Raw genomic sequence first — 26,090 nt, forward strand, 5'->3', positions numbered from 1 at the left:
GGCTGTTTGGCTTTCCACGTGGGAATGGATTAAAGTATTCTGTTGGGATGGTTTACATTTGCTGGAGTCACAGTTTGTTCTTCCAGCATTTTGGATGATAAATTCAAGGATTAAAGCAGGAGGTTATTAGGATTATATTAGTTAAATTAGTGAATACATTCAGAAAACTTCAAATGTTAAACAGCACAATACCTTAGACTACCCCTCACACCCCAGCTTCGCCTTGGCAATAATTTCCTTCCTCCCAAAGAAGGGATTTGCTCACTGGATTCGTGACTGTGGCCGTGGCAATCACCTCACTTCTTCTCATGGAATTTTGTTGAAGGATAAGTGATGCCCTCAGTAGAGGTCCAGGCTTCTTACCGGGAGTGCTACTCAAACGGGCTTTGAACTGGTGTTTGAAACAAACAACAACGGCGACAAAGTCCATAGCTGACATTTCAAATACTCTGAAATGTGAGCATCATCAAGTCAAATTACTCTTCAGGCTCTCGCTACTGCTGTCTGTTCACTCTGCCCCAGAGGTGCGGCTGCTCTAAAATGATGCCGTACGTCATTCCACTCACCAGCCCCTCTTTTCGCCAGAACTCACTGTGCACTGGAGCTCCTGGGACCTTCCTGAGGTCCCTTCTGTTTCCAGTCTGCTCCCCTAAACCCTAGTCCTGCTGCTACAGACCCTGGCCAAGGAGGGCCAGTCCTCCCTGTGCTCCCTGACCAAAATATGCAAAATCCCTTCCCCTGCCTGTGAGACCCTCCACCCTCCAACTGAGCTCTGGCCAGAGAATTAAGGACAGAAGACGCACAATGTCCAGGACTAGGACTTAGCAGAAAGTGGTTTCTGCTCCTGGTCTTCTAGCGAAGACCTCGTTAGAACCACAGTTTATATAATCGTTTACTCTGCATATTTCCTTCTCCTCCTGGGGTTATTAGCCCTGGCTCTTGGCTATTGAAAACTGCTTAAAAAGTCATTTCGCAAAATTGTTTTTCATAGAAATTCATTGCCTGTCCTTTCCCCCTTCCTCCTCAAACAGAAAAAATTCCTAGATCTTGGTTTGGGCCAGGATTTCCCTATACCTGTTAAATTCTTCCATGATCTCTGGTTTTCTGGAGGAAGAAAAACTTCCATATCCGCTTCTTTATATTTCAGGGGTTCAATACGGACTTTGTATGTTTTATTGGCGCTAATGAACACCCTGAGGCTCAGAATTTTAGTTCTAAAATTCCAGGTTGAGGTCCCTCTAGGATTTGATCCATATAGGGACTTGTCTATGGCCATACCACCCTGAACGCGCCCGATCTTGTCTGATCTATATAGGGACCTAATATATTGGATAAGATACAGAAACCCACTTAGGTTTAAATTTCAGATAAAAAAAGAAAAATTTTGAGTATAGCTATGACCCTAATATTACCTGGAATAAACTTATACTTAAATTAATTGCTATTTATCTGAATCAAAGTTTAATTAGACAACTGTACTTTTATTTACTATCTGGGTGTCTATCTTGGGTTGAAATAAGGGTGGCTATCAGGTAACTTGACCCCTGATGCTGCTGTTAACACTGAGGACGTCATCACGCTCGGAAGGGTATGAGGGGAGTCTGCTGCTCAAGCTCGGTCAGGCACGCGCCCTTGTAAACCGATTTGTGCTCAAGACCCCTTTAAACACTAGAGTGTAAGATGTAAAGCTCCAAATAAGCAATAATCTTCGAACCACACCACATTTATATTTTTCTTAAATTGACATGTCTTTTGTACCCTGCTAGGGAGAAGCAGGTCCCACTGGAGCAAGAGGCCCCGAAGGTCCCCAGGGGCAAAGAGGTGAAACTGGGCCACCAGGTCCAGTCGGCTCTCAAGGTCTTCCCGTAAGTTCCCAGGACATCTAGGAGTGATACTCTTAACAGAAAGCTCGACATGTTTTATAACATCAGAATGAAGGCAATCTAGTTTAATTTATCTTCTTTGAATTCTGGATGTTTGCAACTAATTAAAAAAATATATATTTCTCTTGTCAACTCTGCAAAATTTAATCTATTTTATGGAAAAGGGAATTTGTTATAAAAGTGAGTTTTATGATATAAATTTCCCCTTCCTTTTGGAATACAGGTAGACATCCGAAGACCACCCTAGATATGGCTTAATGTCTTATAAACTTCTCATGTGTCTTTTAGGGCGTGGTAGGAACTGATGGGACACCTGGTGCCAAAGGCCCAACGGTAGGTAACTGACTGCATGCAGCCACGCGGAGCTCCACCGGGCATGGTCCTTTGGACGTTGACCACAGGCTTCTCCGTGGCTCTCTGCTCATCAGGTCGCTCTTTCTCTGGTAGGGATCTCCTGGTACCTCCGGTCCTCCTGGCTTATCAGGGCCCCCCGGATCTCCAGGACCTCAGGGTAGCACAGGACCTCCAGGAATTCGAGGCCAGCCGGTAACGTCCTCTAAAATTCACAATCATCCGTTAGTGTGATCCAGCTAAGATCACCAAGAAAAATAGCACTCAGTGAGAGGCGATGAAACATAGATTATGTGGCTTGTCTAAACGAGGCAACTGAAGATGGGAATCTTTGTAGAGTGGAAGCTGAACGTCGTCGTACAGGTTAGGGGTTTAAATTCAAAGAAGAACATTACTGCCTTGTGTTGGATTGTAGTGGGGTTTTTAAATATAAAATAGTAAGGTCGTGACTTTATGGTTAACCTCATAGAATCTTATCTGTAGTTGAATAATAACCATTATGGAAATATTTTTGTAAGCCAGTGTGAAGAAATGTAGAGGTTATCATGACAATGTGGTGAAAATTGGGTCTAACAGCTAATCCTTGAAGACAGATCCTACCATGTTGTAAAATTATTTATTAGAAAAAAATGTTATGATAAGTGCATAAGAAATAAACACATTGTGAAGTTGTGCTTATTATATTTTTAGCTTAATATGTAAAAATTAAAACTTTTTTTCTTAGCACTGCCAAAAACAAGTACTTTGAATTCTCTTCCAAGTAACTTAGTTATGCTAATAAATCCTTTTATATGTTGGTAACAGACTTATTAAAACATGAGTATTCCTGATACTTCTTATTTGATTTTATCATGTTCTTAATTTAGCAATCTGTTTCCCACAAGTTTAACTGGTATTTAAAGATGCACATACACAAAACCCCAGAGCACTCCAAAGATGAAATGTCCTATTTGAAGTTATCAAACTGTCAATAAAGAGAACATAAATATAAAATTATTTTGATTCTGGGTAAATAAGTCTATTTCCTAAAATAAACCTGAAATAGATTTATCTGTAGACGTTAATATTGTTAGTTCTAATTTAAGTTAGCAAATTGCAATAATTGAGTAATTCTAAGTGTTCTAGTATGCATGATAAAACAAGCAAAATTTTAAAAGTAAGCCTCTTAAAGACCACTGTAAAATATAGAAACTGCTACCTAATTATGCTACGTTTTATAAAATTTCACATACATTCTACAAGATTTGCAAAATTTAAAAAATGGTAATACAGACTCAGCTGTGGAAAGTTTCAAGGCCCACTTTAATTAATTAAAGCAGATGGGCCTGGCTAACTGTCCTGGTTCTCTTAACTATTCGTACTTTTATTTTAGGGGGATCCAGGGGTTCCAGGTTTCAAAGGAGAAGCTGGCCCAAAAGGCGAACCAGTAAGGCTTCATTTTTTTCCTGACATGATAAGAAGAGCGTGAATCTTGTCCAGGAGTTCACAGATCAAAGTGCTCAAGTATTTCAAATGATAACAATAAGGAATATACTCTTGGATGGAAACAGTTTAATATGGTGTTAAATTCATAACTGACTTCATTAAATGAAGCTTTTGACTGTAACTCCCTTGGACTCTGGCTCTTTCTGAAAACTTCCTTCTGTTTTTAACAGGGGCCGCATGGTATTCAGGGTCCAATAGGCCCAGCGGGTGAAGAAGGGAAAAGAGGTCCCCGAGGTGACCCCGGGACAGTCGGTCCTCCAGGCCCAATGGGAGAAAGGGTAAAATTTGAATGATAAAATACATTCTTAGGGTTGCGGGGCAATTACATGGGTAAGTTTTGAGTTGGTAAGGAAAGCTCGACCAGTTAAAAGAAATGCTTGCAAGTGCCTGGAACGGTTCGGTATGGTTGTCTGTGGATTCACGGAGGCGACTGTTCAATTGTTGCTCACGCATTCATTCAACTAATGCTGATTGAAAAACTACATTGTGCCCGTTTAATATATTGGCGTGTAGCTGGTATATTGGCGTGTAGCTGGTATATTGGCGTGTAGCTGGTATATTGGCGTGTAGCTGGTATATTGGTGTGTAGTTGGTATATTGGTACTCAGTGAAAAAGACAGTGGTGGCGCCAGCCTCATGTGGGGGCTACTAACCAGTAGGTGATTCCAGTGAGGAGGTAAGCAGTAAACAAGTCAACAGGCAAACAAAAATGTAATCCTACGCTTTACTAAGGACTGTGTACACTGGGAAATAGCAGGTGACGTGGTAGAGAGCAGCTGTGAGCGTGCAACGGTACGTAACACTAGATTAGGTGGTCAGGACGAGTCCTTTGGGAAGATGACAGTTTAGCTGACACCTGATGGTGCGGATGAGCCAGCAGGAGAACTTGGGAGAAAGAACGTTGTCAGCAGAGGAACCAGGAAATCTAAACAACCAGGCCAGGAGGGCCGGTGATTTTAGAGATTCGGAGAGGTTACTGTGGCTGGAGTAAGATGAAGCAGGTCCGAAAGGGACAACAACCTTCTCCCTTTACATGTACAGAGGCTTTCAGAGGATGCCAAGTTCTTCACCCAGAAGACACTACAAATGCCGTTACCATTGACACTTTGATGGTGGTAGACGGTGCTCATATCTAGATGACAGTTTTTCTCCATGTTAATTTTACAGTGAATTGTTAGTATAGTTCAGAATTTGAATGACTTTTGGCTCAGTACTTGTACATTCTCCAAAATTTAAAATTTCTTTCCACGTACTCAGGTTTTTTTTTTTCCTCTTATACATATCTACTGTCACGTTGGGTTGATCACAGCTCCTAAAACCTTATAATACTAAAAATAAATTTACCCACTGGTTATACATCTCAAGAACATCAACAATAATCAAGAATCACCTGTTGGTCGTTTGCAGGGAGCTCCTGGCAATCGTGGTTTCCCGGGCTCTGATGGTTTACCTGGACCAAAGGTGAGGTTATCCATCAATGTGACACTCATGTGGCTGGAGCTACGTGATGACGATGATGCCACTGTGCAGAGTAGTGATCTGGCTTGGGTCCACGTGGGTGCAGATCCAGAAAGGAGTCAGACACAGATGTCAAGCCTAATGTCAAATCCCCCCTGCGAGGGCTGGTTTCTGTATTACAGAGGGCTGGGAAGAATGAGAATGGTTGGAAGTATGTAGAAGTTTGTTTTCAGACTTTCTCGGGACAGTGCTGAGAAGAAAAGGTCACACACCTTTCCTTAGCTGATAAAGAGACTTTTTCCTTTATCTAGAAATTCAGACTCTAAAGTTTTGGTGTTTTTTTTCCCAACTCTACATTATCAGAGTGGTAATTGAAATACAATTTTCTTTAGCTAACGGTGAAAGTCACTCTTGTTTAATAAAGACAGATGAGAACAGAATATGTAGTGATACTTTTTGTAACTTTGTAACTACTTGACAAAGTATTCCTATGGTATGCTAGTGCTTTGATTTGTAAAACATAAATTTCGTATTTCTTTTCTTTTATTTTCCTGCATTGTTTCTTTTTTTCCTGACATATTCTGCTTTGCATTGGAACAGGGGGCTCAAGGAGAGAGGGGTCCTGTGGGCTCTTCTGGACCTAAAGGAGGTCAAGGGGACCCAGGACGGCCAGGCGAACCTGGGCTGCCGGGTGCTCGGGTAAGAACACAGCCATTTGCTACATGAGCCCAAGAGAACCGCTCCTCGGGGCTCAGCAAAAGGACTAACTGAGCTCATCTTGACAAGTGGGAGCATGTCTTTGTTTTTACAATTTTGACCCGATTCACTGTTTTTAAAATACTGGTTTGTTATTTTTCGTGTATAGAAAATACAGTCTTTTCTAGTCTCCCTTTCTCAAAGACGTATGCATTCATCATTTTGCCCCTCGACATGAAAGAAAAACCCTGTTTGTCAATATTTACTCTTTCTTTACTTGCTGACGAATAATTTATTTGGCTTTTGGCAGAGAGAATTCCTGATAAATTTTTGACCAAATGTCACTTGAAAATTCATTTGGACTGTGAAATTCCTCTCACATTCCGTCGTCAACAGTGCTCCTCAAAGAGAAGGGAATTACACATAAAGTTAATTTTAAAAAGTTAATTTAAAAAAATTTTAAAAAGTTAATGGAAATAACATTTGGCTCCACATACTCTTGAACCCGGTGTTCGAGATCTGAGTACAAGCCTGTGAGTACAGTTCCCGTGCAGATCTCCTTCTGCATGAGAAACCGACATTTTCCTAGAATTCTTCCCTGGACACCTGCTAGGGTTGGAACGCCGTCGGAATGAGCGGTCAGTGCTGCTTACAGTGAAAATGACCCCGGAGTGTTGTCCACATTTGGACTGGGGGGGCCACGAATTATAAAAACCTAGCGGGAGGCATAGCTTTGGGTGTCCTGAGTTTAGAGTAACTAGGCCTGAGTTCGGCGTGCCTGGGAAGGCTGCCCTGGCCGGGATCAGTGTACTGTGTTCACGGCGCTGTTACAAATGCTGGTTTAGTGAGGGTTCTAAGCCAGAACGCCTCCTGTGCCCGCTGTGTAGACTCCTTTCCTCACATGTGACCTCCCACTGTGGGAGGCCGTGCTGTGGGGGCTCCGCCGGTGAAGTCCCACGTGGTGCTGCCTGTGGCATGCTGTGGTTCTGCCCTGTGTCCGTCCAAAGCCACGCTGGCCAAGGTCCGTGACCGGCCTGTGAGTTTGCCTAGAGGAGGCCACTGAAGATGGGCGTTGTGCAATGGAACTGGGTCCTTTGAACACGGTGCTATTTCTACTCTCACGACTCTTTACCTCAGTGGCAAGTCAGCAACAACATGACAAATCTTTTAATTTTCAGGGTCTGACAGGAAATCCTGGAGTTCAAGGTCCTGAAGGAAAACTTGGGCCTTTGGTAAGGAATTTACATAAAACTCCCGAGGGGGCCTGGGTGGCTCCGTTGTTTAAGCATCCAGCTCTTCGTGTCAGCTCCCATTTTTTCTCGGGTCATGAGTTCAAGCCCCATGTGGAGCCTACTTAAAATAAATAAATAAAAAGTCCATAATCCTCCGTATTTCTCAGTAGACCTACAACTTAAATGATGAGATGTTTGTTTGAGGTCCATGCTTTTAATCAGGGGGATGCGGATGATACAGACGTTTAAAATGCTGGAGCAAATTCATAGGATCTTGATATTTTAAAATTCACCAGAAACTGATAAAATTTAATTAATACCAGTGTTGGAGATTGAAATTACTTCTCTAACATCAGCAGAAAAAGCTGAAATCATGTATTCCTCCAGCATTGGTCAAATTCGTCTATTAGAAACATTCTTATTTCTTGATATCTTCTTAATTGTATAGGTTTAAGAGATAGGTAGGTCTGACTTTGGACGGCTCATATACTCTGGGCCCTTCCTTTATACCAAAAATGTGAAAAAGAAGTACCAAATTTTCATTACCACGAGCTAGAGTATATTAAAGAAGAACGAAGATTTTTTTCCCTGTGAGAATGAGACGTGTACGGAGACGCGGAGGTGAGGTTTGTGTACGGAAAGAGTGAAATCTCTGTTCTCAATACTCAAAACACTTCAGCAGTTTTTTTAAACACACAACTATTCTGATTCACTAAGTAAAGGGTGAAGGATAGTTTAAAACAAGTACGGAAAGACAAGTGATGACTGTTTAGAGAGAATTTACATAAAACTTACTTTGCTCCTGTCCACTTCGCAGGGTGCTCCTGGGGAGGACGGCCGGCCGGGTCCTCCAGGCTCCACAGGGATCCGAGGGCAGCCCGGCAGCATGGGCCTCCCAGGCCCCAAAGGTAGCAGTGTGAGTACCTGTGAGGAAGGTTTGCTGTCTCACCACGACCCTCACGTCAAGCAGCCGCGTTTTGAGCAAATTGATTGACATTTAAATGGTTTCTAATTTTTCTTTAGGGTGACCCTGGGAAACCTGGAGAGGCAGGAAATGCTGGTGTTCCTGGGCAGAGGGTGAGTGAACGTTTTCTGCCAAAGGGGGGCATCCATGTACGTATATATGATACCACCCCAAGGTCTCGTGGCCCCACTTTACATATTATCTCTGTGTGATATTAGGGAGCTCCTGGAAAAGATGGTGAAGTCGGTCCTTCTGGTCCCGTGGGCCCCCCGGTACGTGATCTTTCCGCGAGAATGTATTCCCGTTGCATTTTTCATGTTTGTCCAAGACTCTACTTAGGAGTAAGTTTCAGAGGAAGTAAGTAAGAAAGTGCAGGATTGAAGAATTTCAGTTATAATCTTTCATTTTGATTCCCGTGTGGGTACCTTCTGCCTTTTTAAATGGAGCGATTGGACTTTTCGTTTTAAACTTCTTTAAGATGTTGATGGTAAAACCTACCTCATCATCTTTAAGTGTTGAAGAATGTGTCAACTATCGGTCTAACAAATGTTTTGACAAATTTTTGACAAATATTTTGTACTTTTATTGATAATATTTAAGTACTGAATTATACCTACATTCTTCTAATGATGCCTTATAGGAATTTACTTAAACTGACTTTTTTTTGAGGACTAAAAAATGAAAATTTTTTATCCTTTGAGGTACACTTGCATCTAGTATTCTAAAATTAAATATTCATAGAAATATTTTTGCATATTTATTTGTCTGTGATGGGGCAATTTAAATATCTTTCTAACATGTTAGCTTTGCTTTCTACAATTGTTCTAATGTTGAGAGCTTGATTAATATTTTTTATGACACTGAGAAATAAATTAGAATATTAGAATAGAGATAAGGTTTCCCCCATTATCTGAAAGCAGAGGGTTCCCATGAAAACTTTATAAGCTGAAATGGTATAAAGCCAAAAAGCCATTATCATTAGTTTATATGGAAAATTAAATCCCCAGACTCCAAAAAGAGACTCTCCTAGTTTTTTCTAATACCTTAGGACATATCTTGCCCTAACAGATGCACAAATAAATGTAGATAAAACTCAGATGCTCACAGACACAGTTCCGCACCGTGGCGGCTTGGTGTCGAGATGCGAGCGTGGTCCTCCAGGCAGGAGCGTGTGGGGGCCCCTCTCGCTGCCAGGGGTGCACTGCCTCCGTGACAGCTCACAGCAAAACAAATGCTGAATGCTTTTTTTTGCTTTTCACCTTTTTTTGTAAAATCAAAAATTATCTTCGGACTTCTTTCTGCTAGCAGAAGACTAATACAGATCTTTCATAAAAGTGAAGTGATGCAGCACGAACTTGGGAACAGCAGGAGATACTTGTACTGCCTGCTTAGATTAGATATGTAAAAGTAATGAATTTTTCCAGGGTCAGCTTTTCCAGTTTCCCCACCCAATTTTATGGTTGGCTCTAGACATTTTATGTTTGGATCAAAAAATGAACATATGTCGTCAGTGTTTTGTCAACTTTAGAAGATACTTTCTCAGCAGCACGGACTTCCAACACCACCTTCAACTACTCATTATAATGCTAGCTCCCTATCTGGCTAGAATGAAAACATGTGATTAGAAAAAAGGCAAACATCAGTCCTCGTAGTAGGTCGCACACACCGGAAGCAGGTGTGCAGATCGGACTCCACTCATGACTTTCTCTCCTTCCTGACTCAGGGTCTAGCCGGGGAGAGGGGAGAACAGGGACCTCCAGGCCCCACGGGCTTTCAGGTAGGCACGGACCCACTTCTCCATGTTTTCTACCGTTAATTACACTGCTTTTTTTTAAAATATGAAAAGGTATGGTCAAATGATGTGAGATTCCACAATTTTCAAACAGTCATTCTTCTTTTAGTAAATAAATAAAATGGATAAAACCCAACATTTCTGTTCAAAGAGAAGGAACAGACTTCCCCCTAAAAACTGATCAAAATATAAAACTGTTAACAAATTAAAAATTATGAAATGTTTTTGATAAGTTTTATTGAACAATTTTAAGGTTGATTCAGTTTTATAGACACAATGTCTTACATTTTTTGTTGAATAAATTTTCATGATTTATCTAAATATATTGTATGGGAAATTAATAATGGATAATTATAATTTGATTAAAAAGAAACTTTCAGGAGTGACTTTCAGTACTATACTAGCAACCTAAAATATTGCTTTCAGACCCATAAAAACTTGACAAATGTTAAAAATCTCCCATTAGATTCCTTTCTTTTTTCTTCTTAAGTGTGTCCAAATGAAAATCTAAATCTATAAACCGACCATTGCTGCATTATGGTATAAGATAGAGTTTTCTTGTTCTATTTTCCTTGTCTTTAAACAATAGCTTTTGCTTGAATGTATAGTCATGGAACCTCCATGACTGTGAACACTAGTGACTTATTAAACTTTGACAAATTCACAATTTTATTTTTTTCTTTTCCTTTAGGGGCTTCCTGGTCCTCCAGGGCCTCCTGGGGAAGGTGGAAAGCCAGGTGATCAGGTAAGTTTATTTTTAATAATAATAATAGCAATAATAAAAATTGCTGGTCCATAATATCACTTATTATTATATGTGAAGTTCTGTTCTGGTTTGCTTTATAAATGTAATCTCTTTTAATCCTCAAAACAACCCTATACATCTAGGGACTGTATAATGCCTGTTTTTCAGATGAGTAAAATGAAGCACAGAGATGTTAGTGACGTTCCAAAGTGACACAGAGGGTATAGTTGTGAATACTGGCCTGCTTCCCAAGACTGTTTGTAATCACTAGAGATGTGTCTTCTCATAACTACCGAGTTATATTTGAAGCTTTATAAATGGCTATAAGCAGATATTATTTTATTTCTATTATTTTACCAGGACATGAGTTAATTTATTTTTCTGTGGATGATTCGTTCATTCATGTAACCATTCAGCAGGTACTTGCTGGGTACTGTGTGCTTAGGTGTCTTGAGCTCTGGCCCTAACCAATTGATCCAGATGGACATGAACTTTATGTTACATCACGGTAGGAGATAGAGTGTGGTAATATAGAAGATGCACCAAATCCAGACTTGGGGATTTAGGAAAAGTTTCCCAGCAAAGTAATATCTTTTATGAGTAAGGGAGGAGGAAGGAAGGGAGATGAGCACAGCAGGTGCATTTGTTGGTCAAATGAAGGCATGAAAAGGTTGCTAAGAAAGGAATTCAGAGAATAAATTCGCGTGGAGGTGGGGCTGGACGGTAAATCGGGAGCCTGATTATGGGAAGTCTGACTTCAAATGTCATTTTTTTTCGGATTCTTCTAATGGGAGGTGATGAAGGGCCTTTAAGCAACAGATTCAAAACCTCTCTCTTTGATTAAAAATAAAAACTAATGACAGAGAAAGCTTATTTATCTCTTATTTTCCTTTTTAATGTATGCTAATAGGCAACATGTGGTTTAAAAGAAAACCAACGTTTGGTTTTCTTTTAAACCACATATTGTAATGTAATGTATGCCTATTTAAATTTTTCTTAAAACTTCACATTGAGGACCAACCGAACTTCTAAATTAGTTTTCATCCCAGTCTGATGACCATGACTTTCTATACAACAGCTTTCTTTGTCATTAGTTATTATTTTTGATCAAAAAGAGAGGTTTTGAACTTGTTGACAAACTTTCTTTTAGTTAAGAACAGACTGAAACTTGTGACATAGTCATGACTACACTAGTTTGAACCCACAATTCCCAGGGGACTGTTGTCCATAGTGTATGGTCAGTGGAAATATTTACTAAGTTGAGTTGAACCGGTTATGTTTAAGAAATAGCTCCTCGTTGGTGTTTATTTCTGTTTCCTCTATTAAATTTTTTTCACATTAGGAAATAAAATTACTATATATTTTGTTGTCTCTAAAAAGACCAGTGTGTTCTATTTGTGAGATAATGTTTTTCATGTCTTCATTGCCCAAAATCAAGCATTCAGCTTTAATAAACATTTTTTTTTTTCTGGAAAAATAATTTCTAGCCAATGTATGGGATATCCTCTCATTTATAAAAGTATACACATTTTTCTTTCCTCATTATTATGGGTTTATTCAAACCTCTAATAGTACATTAAAAGAAATTAGATGTGTGGTACGGAAAGATTTCTAATAAATACCCAAAATTTAGCTCAAAGCATTTCTTGAAATTTTTAAAAATTATATCTTCTAGGGAGTTCCTGGAGATCCTGGAGCAGTCGGCCCATTAGGACCCAGAGTGAGTGTTTTCTCTTTCACTATTAACTTAATTTCCATTGCTTTCAGTAAAAAAAAAACAAAAAAAAAAAAAAAAAAACTTTTATCATAAACTGAGCTTTCTTTTGAGAATTAAAATTCTTTTCCTTGATGAAAATTAATTTTACGAGGAAAGTCTATGCCATGAAATAACATGTTCTTACTTCAAGTTCATTTCTTATCACTAAATTAGAAAAATGAACCTCAATAGTTGCTCATTTCTCAGTTTTTCTCTAGTAGAAGCAGTTTTGCAGATTTCCAGAAACATTTTTAACCCACTTTCACAACAGTCGCTGGTTGTTTGACATCCCCGTGTCTCACTAGGGAGAGCGCGGGAACCCAGGGGAGAGAGGAGAACCGGGCATCACGGGGCTGCCTGGCGAGAAGGGAATGGCTGGAGGCCACGGCCCGGACGGTCCCAAAGTAAGTACGGCGGTGAACTGGCACTTCAGAATGTTCCCGGAGCTACAGCCTAGTAAGCACATGATGGAACTAGAATGGGTTTCTCTTGTTGTTGTGAGAAAATTCGATTATATAATTTTCTTCTTCAACAAGTATTTAATAAGCACTACTAGGCTTTTTCCTTGGCATTAAGGAGGTAGCTGAATGAAGTCTCTTCTCGGTGATAGGATTTACGGTTTAGTGTGCATAGTGATACATTCTCATATGGAAACCCGTTCCTAACATTTATTCACGTAACTTTACTAGTGGCTTCCATAGTAAGCAGAGGCAATAAATAGGAATCCGTACAACTTATAACGAGATGTTCCTGATCATACACTCCAGTTTTTTGTCTCATGTTCTTCTTACTAACTGTAAGAAAGTACGTCATCCTAGAAATCTGAAAGTAAAATACATCGTGAGGCAAAAATCAGTCTTGTTTCCTTTGGGAGCCATTTCAGATTTAGAAGAGGGTGCTCAATCTCGGTATAAACAATTAAAGTAGAGTTTTTCATGGTCGTATAACATTAGATCCCTTACATTTGCAAGGTCCAGAGTGATTACGTGCTTAATAGCACGTCTTCGTTAGTGAGAGTGAAATACTCTCTAAAAGTAACGTCCCTTCATCAGGCCCGCAGGATGTTGTCAGAGAGAAAGGAAGGCAACCATTGTTTGTATTTGACTTGGTGCTCAATTTCCCCAAGGAAAAAAGTTGAAAACATAAACCAACAATTAGAAAGGCAAAGTCTTTTTGATTCCAAAAAATGAGCTCAGAGACAATTTTCAGAAATGAAAAATAAAAACACTAAGTTGAACCCTATGAAATCTCTGATCTTCCACTCTTTTTGTCTTACCAGCAGAGAAATCTCACGTGGCTCAATCTTAATACCGTATCGGCGAGGTCCCTTATTGTTGGTTCATTTTAGGGCAGTCCAGGACCATCAGGAACCCCTGGAGATACAGGCCCACCGGGACTTCAGGGTATGCCAGGAGAGAGAGGAATTGCAGGAACTCCAGGCCCGAAGGGTGACAGAGTAAGTCTCTGTTTTTTTTTGTTTCTTTGTTTGTTTTGCTTTTTTTGTTTTGTTTTGTTTTAGTTCATTCATTTAGAGTTTCTAAATTCCTCCTGAAAATTTTTTCTTGGCCAGGCTTTTGCTTCTTCCGTTCTAAGTCCCAAATCGATCTTCCCTCCGTCTCTCCTTCTCTTTCTTTCTTTCTTTTTCCGTCTTTCAATACCTATATTTATTCAGAAAATACACAATGCCAGGCACTGTTCTAGGCTCAAGGGGATATAACTATGATCAAAAGAGATAAGCCCGTGCCCTCATGAAGCTTCCCCCCAAGTGAGAGAAGAAGACAATGACATTTTGTGTGTCTCCCCAGGGTGGCATAGGAGAGAAGGGCGCTGAAGGGACAGCCGGGAACGATGGAGCCAGAGTAAGTGAATCACCCCTCCCAGCCGAGCTCGGAACCAACTGTCAGTATCACACGAATTTGCCTGAACTTTCCAAAATAAAGTTCATTGTGTTCCCATATGGTCAGGATTTGGAAGGTGATCGATGTTGAGATTTGATGTTGATCAATCACGGATACTCCTTTTGCTTACTTTGAATCAGAACAAGCCAAAACGTCGTCCTTGTCGAGGGAGTGAAACAGAACACATCTTCCCGTGCACATGAGACAGTGCTTTAGGCAGTGGGGCTCCCTTTGTCTTTCTCCATCTTCTTTTCTATTTCATACGCAATGTGTGTTCTTGTTCACGTGTTGATCGACTGAGCTGTTCTAGACCTCACTCCAGGGCAGGCCAGGAGAGTTTTCACTGTGGCAAGTTGAGGTGACTATTTCTCAATACGCTGGGTGTTAGGGGTGAGAGAGCTACCGCACAACGGACCATCATCAATGCTTCCATCAATAAGGAGGATGAAGAAGTGAAATTTGAAGAAGATGCTTGACCCCAGGGCATTGTTTAATGTCATGTCAGAAGCTGACCTTTAACAAGGTTTCAGTTCTCAAACATACAATACATTTGCAATTCTAAGAAGAGACTGAATATAGTTTTTTAGACTTTAAGGAAATTATTCTCTTGATAAAGACACTAAAGTAAAATAAAGGGAAAGTTTTGTCCGAGTGGTAATTATCCCTTTTTTTCTTTTTTTCTGAAAATCTACTTAACTTAGCAAATTATGAACATGAGCTATTTCTTGCCTTGTAGTTAGCTCTAATATTCGATCCGTCTTTCAAGAGACGTCTGAGTGAGTCTGACGCACTGTTGCTGTCTTATGTTGTCCACGGCCTGTAGTGCCTAGTGCCGCAGGGCAGAGCTGTTTGGAGGAGGGCTGCATTGACAGCTTATTTTAAGGTGAAATCTGAAACACTATCTATTGTTCCTACAAACCAACTTTGAAAATGCAGTGTGATAGAAACAGTACTTGAGCGATGACTGCTGTATTTTCAGGAAGGACATTGCTTTAGGGAGGAAACAGAGCAGACCACTTGCTGTAATCTCACAGTAAAGGGGAAAAATGAGTAATATGTTTTCTCTGTAAGAAAAAAAAGGGGGCGGAATTTAATGAAGTGATCTTTATTTAATCCAATTCTTTAGGGAAATATATTAGGTAAACTATTGGAAGAATAATGTTCCATTATAGATCTAGAGAATGTATGGCCACAGTATTCTCATGTTCTTATAAGAATATAAATTTAAGATGTCCTTTTTGTTCCTTAAGTTCCCTTCATAGTACATACAAAGATTAAATGGCAACAGAATATTTGGGCTTCCTATGAAGAAGCAATGTACAAATATCAGAAAGAAAACTTGTTCCAGAAAAGACTCCACTACAGTCCAGTTTAAAGAGTGTGACCACATGTCAAGAAGACCCAGTTCGAACCCCGACATGATCGCTCCCTCGGCTCTGAGCGTAGAGAACCCAACCTCGGTGTAGCTAGATAGCCACACTCCTTGTAATTTTAGGAGAATGTAGAAAAGTCAATGCTTTATCACAGTTTCACTTAAAAAAAAAATAGAGTGGCACTTCGTTCATATAGTTTAAGAATATAATATTCTATACAAAAGAAGAAATCCAGGAAACATAGAAACATCGTAGAAGAGCAGGTTTAATTTGGAACTAGAGTTTGAAGACAGTGTTGTGTAGGTCTGACTTGAGGTGGACGGAAGAGATTAGAACATGTTGTAGAGAACATTCAGGAAATTGTTTTAGAGTAAATGGGAAGATCTTAAGAGTATACAGATTATTACCATGTATTATAGACAATGTTTTGCAAAAGCATCTAAGCTATAACAAAATGGGATCTTTTGTGATTGTTTGTTCAATCATGGAGAATCCGGTGCATTCGCTTCTTCACTGTGTCCATGTTCTGTCCGTCGACAGGGTCTCCCAGGTCCCCTGGGACCTCCGGGTCCGGCAGGTCCCACTGGAGAAAAGGTAATATCATAAACTGATGTTCTGTGGGTTCGGAATCAGGAAGTCTGGGTGATAGCTCTTTCTCATGCCGTTTTCTCTCTCAAACATGTGGTAGTTGGGCCGGGTCATCTCAGAGCTCCCCCCGCTGTCTGCCCTGCACAGAGCACTCAGTACCCTCCAGTTGCCTTATGTTTTACTTCTGCTTTGGACAATCACCATCTAACATCTTCTTTGCAGGGTGAACCTGGCCCTCGAGGTTTAGTCGGCCCTCCGGGCTCCCGCGGCAATCCTGTAAGTGACAGTGTTTTAATTTTTTTTTTAAGAATGGGATTGAGCAGGTAAACAACTCATCGTTTTGTCTTGATGTTTATGTAAAACCATGCCTGTTGGTTCAGGTTATTTGTAACTTCTTAGTTTTCAGCATTTACTTCTCTTTAAACTCAAAAACTTACCAGTCTGTTATTTCTATGCTATCTATTAAATCTCGGTAAGCAGCTCGTTTACTAAAGAGTTAAGAAATTTTTAGAGACTTCAGACCATGGAGATTTTGTTCTATGGTCCTTATCTATCTATCATCCTTAAAAGTCTTCCTCAAGAAACATATTTAATCATCTATATAAACATTTCAAAACACTATAAGTTTATATAATTGTATTTTTATTTTATTTTAAATTTTTTATTGTGTTAGTCACCATACAGTACATCATTGGTTTTTGATGTCGTGCTCCATGACCTGTTGTTAGCATATAACACCCAGTGTATTTTTAAATACTGTTCCCATTTACAGTAAAGTGTGAGAGCTACAGTCATCTCTGCTTTCTCGTAGGGTTCTCGTGGTGAAAATGGCCCCACTGGGGCTGTTGGTTTTGCCGGACCTCAGGTATGATCTTCAAGTATCCCTAATTTACAATGAACACTCTTTCTGTGATAACAATCAATTTAGTTAATTACTATTGTCCTATGTATTGAAGGTATACTAAAGATGCTGGAAAGTTAACAGTTTTCTAGGCAATATTCTCATTTTCAGTACCGTATTTCACTCTTTCATACAGTCTTTCACGGATGAGTTTGCACTATTCCAAATTCTGTACTTATTTGGTATAATAAAACTGTGGTGAGATGACTTGTTTTCGGACTGCCTTCGAAGATCTCATTAGGGCATTTTTTTCTCCTGTGCTTTAATACTGATTACAAAGCACCACTTAACAATATATAGTTAAATGATATGTTGGTAATAATTACTGTCGAAGAGCTTGTCTGCAAGTGTCATAACCACCTGGTCATTTAAACGGTTGATACAGGGTCCCGATGGGCAGCCTGGGGTCAAAGGAGAGCCCGGAGAGCCAGGGCAGAAGGGCGACGCCGGTTCTCCTGGGCCACAGGGGCTGGCAGGGTCCCCAGGCCCTCACGTAAGTGGAAAGAAAAACACCAAAAACCTGAGTCACGTGCTTAATGTTTAGACTTTGCGTTCAGCCCGTGTTGCTTCCCTATTGTGACCTTTTGTTCATTTCTTTCCATGTAGGGTCCTAATGGTGTTCCTGGACTCAAGGGTGGCCGAGGAACTCAGGGGCCACCTGTAAGTTGGTTTGAAGTTCTGGCCGCAGACACCTAGCACTTCTGGCTATTTTAAAGTGAATCTGAAGCTGTAACAACGAATTTTTACTGGCACAAGTAAACTCTCATGGAAAGGGCATGTAATGGAGATCGGGGTTGCCATTAGTTTTATGACCTTGGAGACCCAGCTGCCTCCGCCATAACATGAAGGATGCACTCCGTATCGGAGAAGGGAGGGGTACCGGGCAGCTGCTCTAAGGGCTCTGATATGCCCAAGATTAATGTGATTCCAGTGAGAGCCTTGGACATACCTGTATGTGCTCAAGGTAAATGGGAAGAGGCAAGGGGAAAGTAGCATCCTTCCTACCAGTTAACTCAGATCCATTCTCAAAAACGTAGCATGCACGAGAAAAATCTACTGTTTACAACAAGGAAGGGAGTCTAAAGACTCAGCATCCCGGTGGGAAAAAACAGATCCCAGAAAGTACATGGAATCAAGTTATTCTAAAATTGCTCATGTGATACTGTATTTCTAGGGTGCTACTGGGTTTCCTGGTTCTGCGGGCAGAGTTGGACCTCCAGGCCCTCCTGTAAGTTATTTCAGTGACTCAGATCGTGGGTACTGGGGTAATCACACACACACACAGGAAAATCCACGCAAACGCATGTACCCATGATACAGATACACATACATATTTGAGTTACTGTTTATTCTTTTATTTAACCCCTTAGTGATTTCTTAGCCCATGTAAACAACTCTGACCCTAATGATTCACGCCGCTGTTGTCCTGTCACAGCAGGTCATCTTTAACCGTCCTGTTTCTCGGAGTACCTTATTTACGAGTCCTTCTTAGCCCAGCATTTGACAATCATTCCATTTGGGTACTAAGTTCTAACAGTATTGTGTGCTAATAACTGCTCCTTTCAGTTGGGAAGCATCCCCGAAGGTTTGTCTAGTAGATGTCATTCTTTCACTGTAAGATCAGGACAGACGAAGGAAAGGTCATCCATTCACGATGGAGCAGAGGCCTGAGATGTTTGAAAATTCGAGTTAATTTCAACACACTTTTGATATTGAGTCGAATGTAATTGTCTGCAAATAATTTAGATTTCCTCTTGGGAAATGAATCTGCAGCTGTGTTTTGTTTAATTTTGTTTAAATTCACTGAATGACTGATTATCTCACAGGAAAAATGGACCCAAGGGTTCATTGCACCAGGTCCTCTCATGTGGTTTTGACTTTGCCCTCCTGGGTTTCTGTCTTATACTAGGGAGCTCCAGGACCTGCGGGGCCCTTAGGGGAACCCGGGAAGGAGGGACCCCCAGGTCTTCGTGGGGACCCCGGCTCTCATGGGCGAGTGGGAGATCGAGGACCAGCTGGCCCCCCAGGTGGCCCAGGAGACAAAGGCGACCCTGGAGAAGACGGGCAACCTGTAAGTTTGGCGCCTGGTTTACGTCCCTCTGATGAGACAGTTACCAGTAGATCTCCATGGTATTCACTGCCGTGAAGAAACAGTTTGTACAGTAACCTGGGGACTTTCGTAAATCCTGAGGCCTTATATGTTTTAAATTTACAATTCTCTGCTCTAGGAGAAGAAGTAAATGTGTCAGTATAAATATAACAGTAGTGGGCGTGGGGTTCAGAAACTGAACAAGACAACATTCTTTGTTAATACATGTGTTATATAAAGACAATTTTTCAAAATACATTATTCTATTTGAAATCTACATGTCTCAAAATACTAATATGTTTACCTAGATTACTATTTCTATTCTTTATTTTAAAAATTTCTTTGCCTTTTTAAAAAGAGGGAAAAAGCCTGAGTAGTTACCTCTTTCAGTCTGCCAATGTGCACATTACTCTTCAGGTTTCTTAGAACTCCGTGAGCTGCTTTCCCCTTTAAACAATGTTAGAGGCTCTGTGTTTGACTATAAATTACAACTATAATTTGTCATATGTAGTATGGTTATATGAAACAGAATTTTTTTCTTGGTCTGAAAAACCTATAAAGCTGTGAACTGGTCTTTGCATATGGTTTTACACTGGAGAATTTCTAATTGTAGCTTATCCTCAAAATTAGGGTCCTGATGGCCCCCCGGGTCCGGCTGGAACCACTGGACAGAGAGGAATTGTGGGCATGCCGGGGCAGCGTGGGGAGAGGGGCATGCCTGGCCTGCCCGGCCCGGCGGTGAGTGGCCGCGTCGGTCGGGTTTCAGCTGATTATGTGCAATATAATTTGTAAAGGGAGAATTCTTTTTTCTTAGTACATTTAAAGTCTTTTTTAGACACAAATTCTGACGATCTTAAAAACCTTTGACTTTGAATGTCAAACCCTCTACTTAAGCATCTTGCAAAGTCTTTGAAAATTCTCTTTATTTAACCCCGGGACCAGAGAAGTAGACAAATAAGGATACGGATTTTGGGTGACTCTAAATCTTCCTTCAAAAATCAAAAATACCCGCGGAGCTAGAGAAGGGGGTAGTCTCCTCTGGGGAGTAGGTCGCCTCGTCCCAGCACCTGTGTCTCGCAGTTCAGAGGGCAAGTTTTCATTCATCATCAAAGGGGAGAAGTCGTTGAGCCACAGTCGCATTGGAGGTGGAGGTGGAGGTGGGCCGAGCTGGAAAGTCGGGCCGGGAAAGTGGGCTCCTTCCCCTGAGGGTGCGAAGAACCTGACACTCCCCGGAGGGCGATGAGCGTTTGGCTTCCTGTTAGCTTCGAAGACATTAAATTTTGCCGCTCAGAGTCTGCATGCTTGGGGGGGGGCTGGTGTTTGTGTTCGGGATGTGGACGGAGTGATGCACCGCGGGTCGTGGGAGTGGGGCTGTGGGAAGAGACCCGACACCCGCCAGCCGGCGCTTGGGAGGGTCTTGCGGTGATCGGAAGTGAGCCAAGGGCCCAGAGGGAGAATCTCCCCCCCCCCCCCCGTGACCATGTGAACTGAGCGTGGCTGCGGGAACGAGATGTGTGCCCGAGGCGGGAGTGAGTGTGAGCGCCGCGTCCTGACAAGGTGCGGATCCCACTGGGGCAGCAGAACCGACTGCAGTGTGCGCGGTTAGATCCCCAAATCTGCACCTGAGCGCATGGCAATGGACCCTCTGTAGTCCCTTTGATACGTGGGGATGGATGTGATAAGACGTGAGCCGCTGGACACTGTGCGATCCTGGGGAGTATAATGAAAGGAGGGACTGAGGGGCCACTTGAATAAACGCAGCCTTCACGCACACTGGCTGCGGACACCTCTGCGGACGCGGCTGACACGCTGACGATCTTGTTTCAGGGCACACCTGGGAAGGTTGGACCCACCGGTGCACCAGGAGATAAAGGTCCGCCCGGACCTGTGGGACCCCCCGGCTCCAATGGCCCCGTGGGGGAGCCTGGCCCTGAAGTGAGTGCTCCAGGGACAAGGGACAGTAGCTCTCCTCTTGCAATCTGGGTGTCGTGGGGACAGTGTTTTCATTTAGAAATCAATTATCTTTTGACCTGGAGTTTCCGAGTGAGGTTCCTGATGCACCTTCCTTCCCAGAGACTTGTCTGCATGACGGCAGGAGGCAGTAAGGTTGGCGTCTTGGCACCGACTTCACCTGGTCGCAGCCAAGTATGTCCGTTGGTTGAGGTTGTTGCCAAATCGTTTCGAAGGTGGAACCACACGTTCGTTCCTTCTTATGTCACTCTATAATGGCACATTTTTCAAAATCGCCAAGTTTTGTGGTGATAGGTTTAATACAAGGATTAAAGCTTGTGAAAAGAGAAAAGTACGGAGAGGCCGTTCTCCTTAAACATCACTACACAGTACGTTAGCATGTCATGGTCCCGAGTCTCATTTGAGGAAATCGATTTTTGAAAAGTGATTTGAAAAGTTATAGGTTGGCATCTCCTCTGTTTAGTGCTTTCATGAGTAAATCACAAGACAGTGTCACATTTTCCTGAAACAATACCTTTCAGGACAATTTTTCATCAAACGAAAAATTCTGAAAAAAGTCAAAAAGTAATATAAGAAGAGAAGAATGTATATTCTAAAAGCTGTTTCATATCTAAACCCAGTTGTTTTATTTTAAAACGTTAAGGATGTTGTTTGCATGAGCTTCAGACATGAAAAGGAGGAAAACCGTCCACTAGTGATACACACAAAACACCAAATTCTAAGAATAAAATTATTGCCTATGTATTTCAAAGGATTTGAGGATTTTTTCCCTCCTGTTTTAAAATAAAAAAGAGAAATGAAGAATTTAGATTTAGTGCAGGGCACCTGCTCGGAGCGCCTGGCAGGGGGGTTCACCGGGGGTCGCAGGCCTCCGACCGGCGCTGCCTCCCTTGGACCCACCAGTGAAGAGGCTGATGAAGCCAACTTGAGCACAGATTTAGTATTTCCACACAAAACACTGAAGGACCCAGATGTGTAGCAAATCCCACGATAGTTTTAAGGTTGAGCTTCCATAGTAAATAACCGGACATTCTCAATGCTCGGATGTGGAAGACGTGTGCAGGGCAAGGAAAGAATGTTGCACTTTATAGGCACTGACTCTAATTGAAAAATGCAATGTCTTCCATAAAACTGTATTAGAATTGGCACCAAAGAAAGTAAGAACGTGGTAATAATTTTATAAGCAATTCCAAGTAATAGAAAAGATGGCAGAAGACTTTCTTCTAGGAAAATTTCCATAAGTGTTAATTTATACTTTATGGAAGAGAGGTGGAAATCATGCTGTATTTTTCTGGCAGCTGGGATGAGTTTTTTTCATTACTCGGTTAACTCATTTCTCAAACGTGATTCATTATAGGGTCCAGCTGGTAATGACGGTACTCCAGGACGGGACGGTGCTGTCGGGGAACGGGTAAGGGCGGTTTCACTGATTGGGAAATCTGCAGTCATGTCAGTTTGGAATCTTTGCGATACTAAAGATTTCATGGCTCCAGGGCAGCCCTGATTTTTCTGGCAGTAGCTACTTCTTCTGTAAAGTCATAATTTAGCCAGACCTTGTCAGTGAAGTGAGATTTGAGTACACAGCAAGGTAAGATGGCACTTCTTATTAATTGTAGGAAAGCACATTGCTTTCGTATCTGGCGAAACACGAAGGCTTTGGATGAGGATACAAATGAAGTAGTCTAGATTTCAACTCGTTCACAGAAGCATGGAAGCAGAACTAGAGCTGGGCGCTATCTCAATTTCTCTACTCTTCTCCTCACGTGAATGCCCCGTGAGAAAATAAACCATGTGGCTTCCTATATGCTGTATATCCCATAATGTGTTTTAAATCTCATGACATAAGCTGAACTGAAAATATCCCCAAATTTCTCTGAAGTCCCATGCCCTTTGGGTCATCACACAGTTGTCTCAGACTACGTATAATCCACAGCAGGCAAAAAATCAGTCCCCCAGGCTAACCTCTATTATGACACAATGACTCTTCACTCTGGGAGCTCATCATGTAGCAGAACGGGCTCTAAAGTCAGATAGACTTTCACTGGAATCTTGATTCCTTAAGTAACCAGTGGTGCAGCCTTAAACAAATTTTCTGAACCTCAGTTTTAAATACTTAAACAGGATTAATACTTACTCTGTTGGATGTTTGTGCATTAAATAACATGTTTAGAGTATCTAGTAAGTACTCAAAGGAAGGGAAAGAAAGAATTTTGAGGAATCTTAGAATAAACCCTTCCCCTGTCTACCAGAAAACCAGGGAGTGCAATTTCTCTTGGCCCCTGGGTTTTTCCCTTGGTCAGTATACATTGTACAACGCAGTAGTCTTCAAAGATTTTGCTGATGTATTCCATGGTCTAATTTTTAAAATCAACACTTGGAGCCTTGACATAGTTGGGTCACCTGGATAAAATAGGGATCGGCCTCTTTTTTCCAAATACCGCATTGCTTTATTCTCAAGTGAACCTTGCATTGTGGAAAAGTCCTCAGTGTGGTGCCCAGAGCTGTTCACTCCCTGAGGCACTGCAAGACAATAAGACAGCAGAGAGATATGATGCTTTTTCTTTCATGAAATGGGAGAGAAGTGATGGTTAAAGAGTAGGGAAGGATACTTCAGACCAGTTCCCTGAGAGAACACACATGGAGCTGAAAATCTAGAAAGTGGTTTCCTTAAAATCTTCCCAGGTTTCACACCCTGGAAAATGTGTATCCCAAGTGAATAGATATGCTTGCAGACTGCTGTGAGAAACATGCTAAATTCTGGAGATGACACTGTCATACTGCAGTCACCTTGACTGTGGAAGTCACAGGGCAACAGGGGAGGGGACAGATCTGAAACTGGGGGAAATATTCTTATTCTTTTCAGTTTGACTTATTTATAAGTAAATATAAGTAAAATACAAGTTGAATAATAAAAATCAGGTTTTTAAAAAGTGCACATCTTCTTACCTCGAACAGCATGAGCCTATAGAATGCCATTGGTTTAGGATAAATCCAAAAAGAGTAATACCATGGTTATTCTCATCAGGGTGATCGTGGAGACCCTGGACCTGCAGGTCTGCCAGGTTCCCAGGGTGCCCCTGGAACGCCTGGCCCGGTGGGTGCCCCGGGAGATGCAGGACAAAGAGGAGATCCGGTAAGGAGAGTCAGTTCCGTCCTGACAGTCGCAGATCATGGCGCTGTGCAAGCCCACGGCCATGCATGCACGCTTGATAAAGAAGTCCCAACAAGGAATGATCGACAGCCAGTTATGACTCCGGCTGTTTTAATGTTCATGGAAAACATTTGATTTCTAGTAGATGTTCAGAAATCCTGAAGCTTTGAATGTCATCATCTGAAGATGTTGTGATTTATAGGAAATGTAGTAAGAACACATCATGTTAAATTTAAGCTAGTAATGTCTTAGTGTAATCCGCTCAGGGGACCTTCGTTCAGTGAAGTCAGTTAATAAAACTGACGAACGTAGTGTCACTGGAGTCGCGGTGAGCGCGCTCTTAGTCCGAAGGACATTAGCTTGGTTTTAACCCATTAGCCGTAAGAGTATACACATGAATACACATAAACACATATAAGTATCTGACTTACCTATTTTTGATTTCTGTGTTTATATAGAATATGCATATTTTGTATATGCCAATTTTTGTGAAAATTTCTTCTAGGGTTCTCGGGGTCCTATAGGACCACCTGGTCGAACTGGAAAACGTGGCTTACTCGTAAGTTCTCTGTTTTTCTTTAAAAGTAAAAATCTTCTCACATAGAATATATATACTCCCAAAGAAGCACAACTTAAGACTCATAAATGAAAATTAGCAAGCTCCTCAAACTGTGGACAAAAATATTAATACCCAGAAGTTTGTATTTGTTTTTATAATTTTAAGATATGTCCTCTGAATCTCACTGTGGGTTCTTTCAATAATCAATGAAGACCTTTGGAGTCACGGGTTTCTCTCAAAATAATAGGAATAATAGTGTCCTTGTTTGAAATTTTCTAAACATTACATAGGAAAATGGATTTGAAATCTCTTTGTAAACTTGAAAAGAGCTACTCAAGAATTTTTTGTTTCCAACCAGACTACCCTGCTTATGTTCTGATCATTTTGCGATTTGCGAATGCTTCCAGGTTTATGATGATTATATGGATGTTTTACCGTGCATGAGTCATCTCTGATGGGCAGCCTAATAGGCCACGTTCCTTTCACACTCATTATATAAATTAATATCTCTATTGATGAAGAAAAATTATAGATTTAAATTCATGGCCTATTATTAAATCATAATTCTCAGCTTTGATTTGAGCCTGACTGGAGAAGATTTTGTAGTTATATGGCATGTCAAGTGAGCGATTTTCTAACTAGTTACAAAAACAATGTGGTCTATTTTTCAGGATTAAATGAATTTTAGTTAATAATTTAAATAGATGCATTTTGGTTTAGTTATCTTCAGTTATGAAATTTTGGGACACCCTGAAACAAAAGAACCTCTCTAGCATGAAAACATTCAGACTGATTTTAGTATTTAAATATGTATTATATAAAATATATAAAAGTATGAAGATCTACTCTTATTTTTATTATAAAAAGATTCCCATACTGTTTGATAATTAGGCTGTCCAAATAAAAAAAGAGAAAGAACCAAACAAAAACTAATTAAAAAAATTATTAACCTGACAGCCAGTCTATTTGATGATATTTTCCATTCTCCAAAGTCAGGAAAACTAAATACAACTGAAGCTGTCCCTATAGTGGGTGACCCTATGCCTCTTGTCTGTTTATTAGGAAGCACTGGATTCTTGGAATTGCTCTCATTTCCAAGACTTTAAAAAAAAAAAAAAAAGCAGCTCACCAAGACTGATCAGATTAATCTGATAATTTCTACCTCTTCTCTAGGCTTAGCATCTATCCCACAAGAAGA

At 41.0% G+C, this 26,090-nt stretch overlaps 1 protein-coding gene across 2 annotated transcripts in view; it reads left to right on the plus strand.

The window, feature by feature from the left end:
- Positions 1-26,090, plus strand: part of COL5A2 (collagen type V alpha 2 chain) — a 134,410-nt gene that overhangs the window by 96,499 nt on the left and 11,821 nt on the right. For both annotated transcript variants that reach the window (XM_082690499.1, XM_082690498.1), the window contains 29 exons: positions 1,767-1,865; positions 2,172-2,216; positions 2,331-2,429; positions 3,607-3,660; positions 3,890-3,997; positions 5,127-5,180; positions 5,778-5,876; positions 7,052-7,105; positions 7,923-8,021; positions 8,129-8,182; positions 8,288-8,341; positions 9,793-9,846; positions 10,553-10,606; positions 12,282-12,326; positions 12,668-12,766; positions 13,711-13,818; positions 14,168-14,221; positions 16,174-16,227; positions 16,444-16,497; positions 17,033-17,086; positions 17,508-17,615; positions 17,729-17,782; positions 18,297-18,350; positions 19,032-19,193; positions 19,842-19,949; positions 21,039-21,146; positions 22,540-22,593; positions 24,208-24,315; positions 24,839-24,892. In XM_082690499.1, coding sequence (XP_082546625.1) covers positions 1,767-1,865; positions 2,172-2,216; positions 2,331-2,429; positions 3,607-3,660; positions 3,890-3,997; positions 5,127-5,180; positions 5,778-5,876; positions 7,052-7,105; positions 7,923-8,021; positions 8,129-8,182; positions 8,288-8,341; positions 9,793-9,846; positions 10,553-10,606; positions 12,282-12,326; positions 12,668-12,766; positions 13,711-13,818; positions 14,168-14,221; positions 16,174-16,227; positions 16,444-16,497; positions 17,033-17,086; positions 17,508-17,615; positions 17,729-17,782; positions 18,297-18,350; positions 19,032-19,193; positions 19,842-19,949; positions 21,039-21,146; positions 22,540-22,593; positions 24,208-24,315; positions 24,839-24,892 — 2,205 coding nt within the window. The remainder of the gene's footprint in view (positions 1-1,766; positions 1,866-2,171; positions 2,217-2,330; positions 2,430-3,606; positions 3,661-3,889; positions 3,998-5,126; positions 5,181-5,777; positions 5,877-7,051; positions 7,106-7,922; positions 8,022-8,128; positions 8,183-8,287; positions 8,342-9,792; positions 9,847-10,552; positions 10,607-12,281; positions 12,327-12,667; positions 12,767-13,710; positions 13,819-14,167; positions 14,222-16,173; positions 16,228-16,443; positions 16,498-17,032; positions 17,087-17,507; positions 17,616-17,728; positions 17,783-18,296; positions 18,351-19,031; positions 19,194-19,841; positions 19,950-21,038; positions 21,147-22,539; positions 22,594-24,207; positions 24,316-24,838; positions 24,893-26,090) is intronic.

The sequence above is a fragment of the Mustela nivalis genome (assembly GCF_964662115.1).
Source record: "Mustela nivalis genome assembly, chromosome: 11".
NCBI lineage: Eukaryota > Metazoa > Chordata > Mammalia > Carnivora > Mustelidae > Mustela > Mustela nivalis.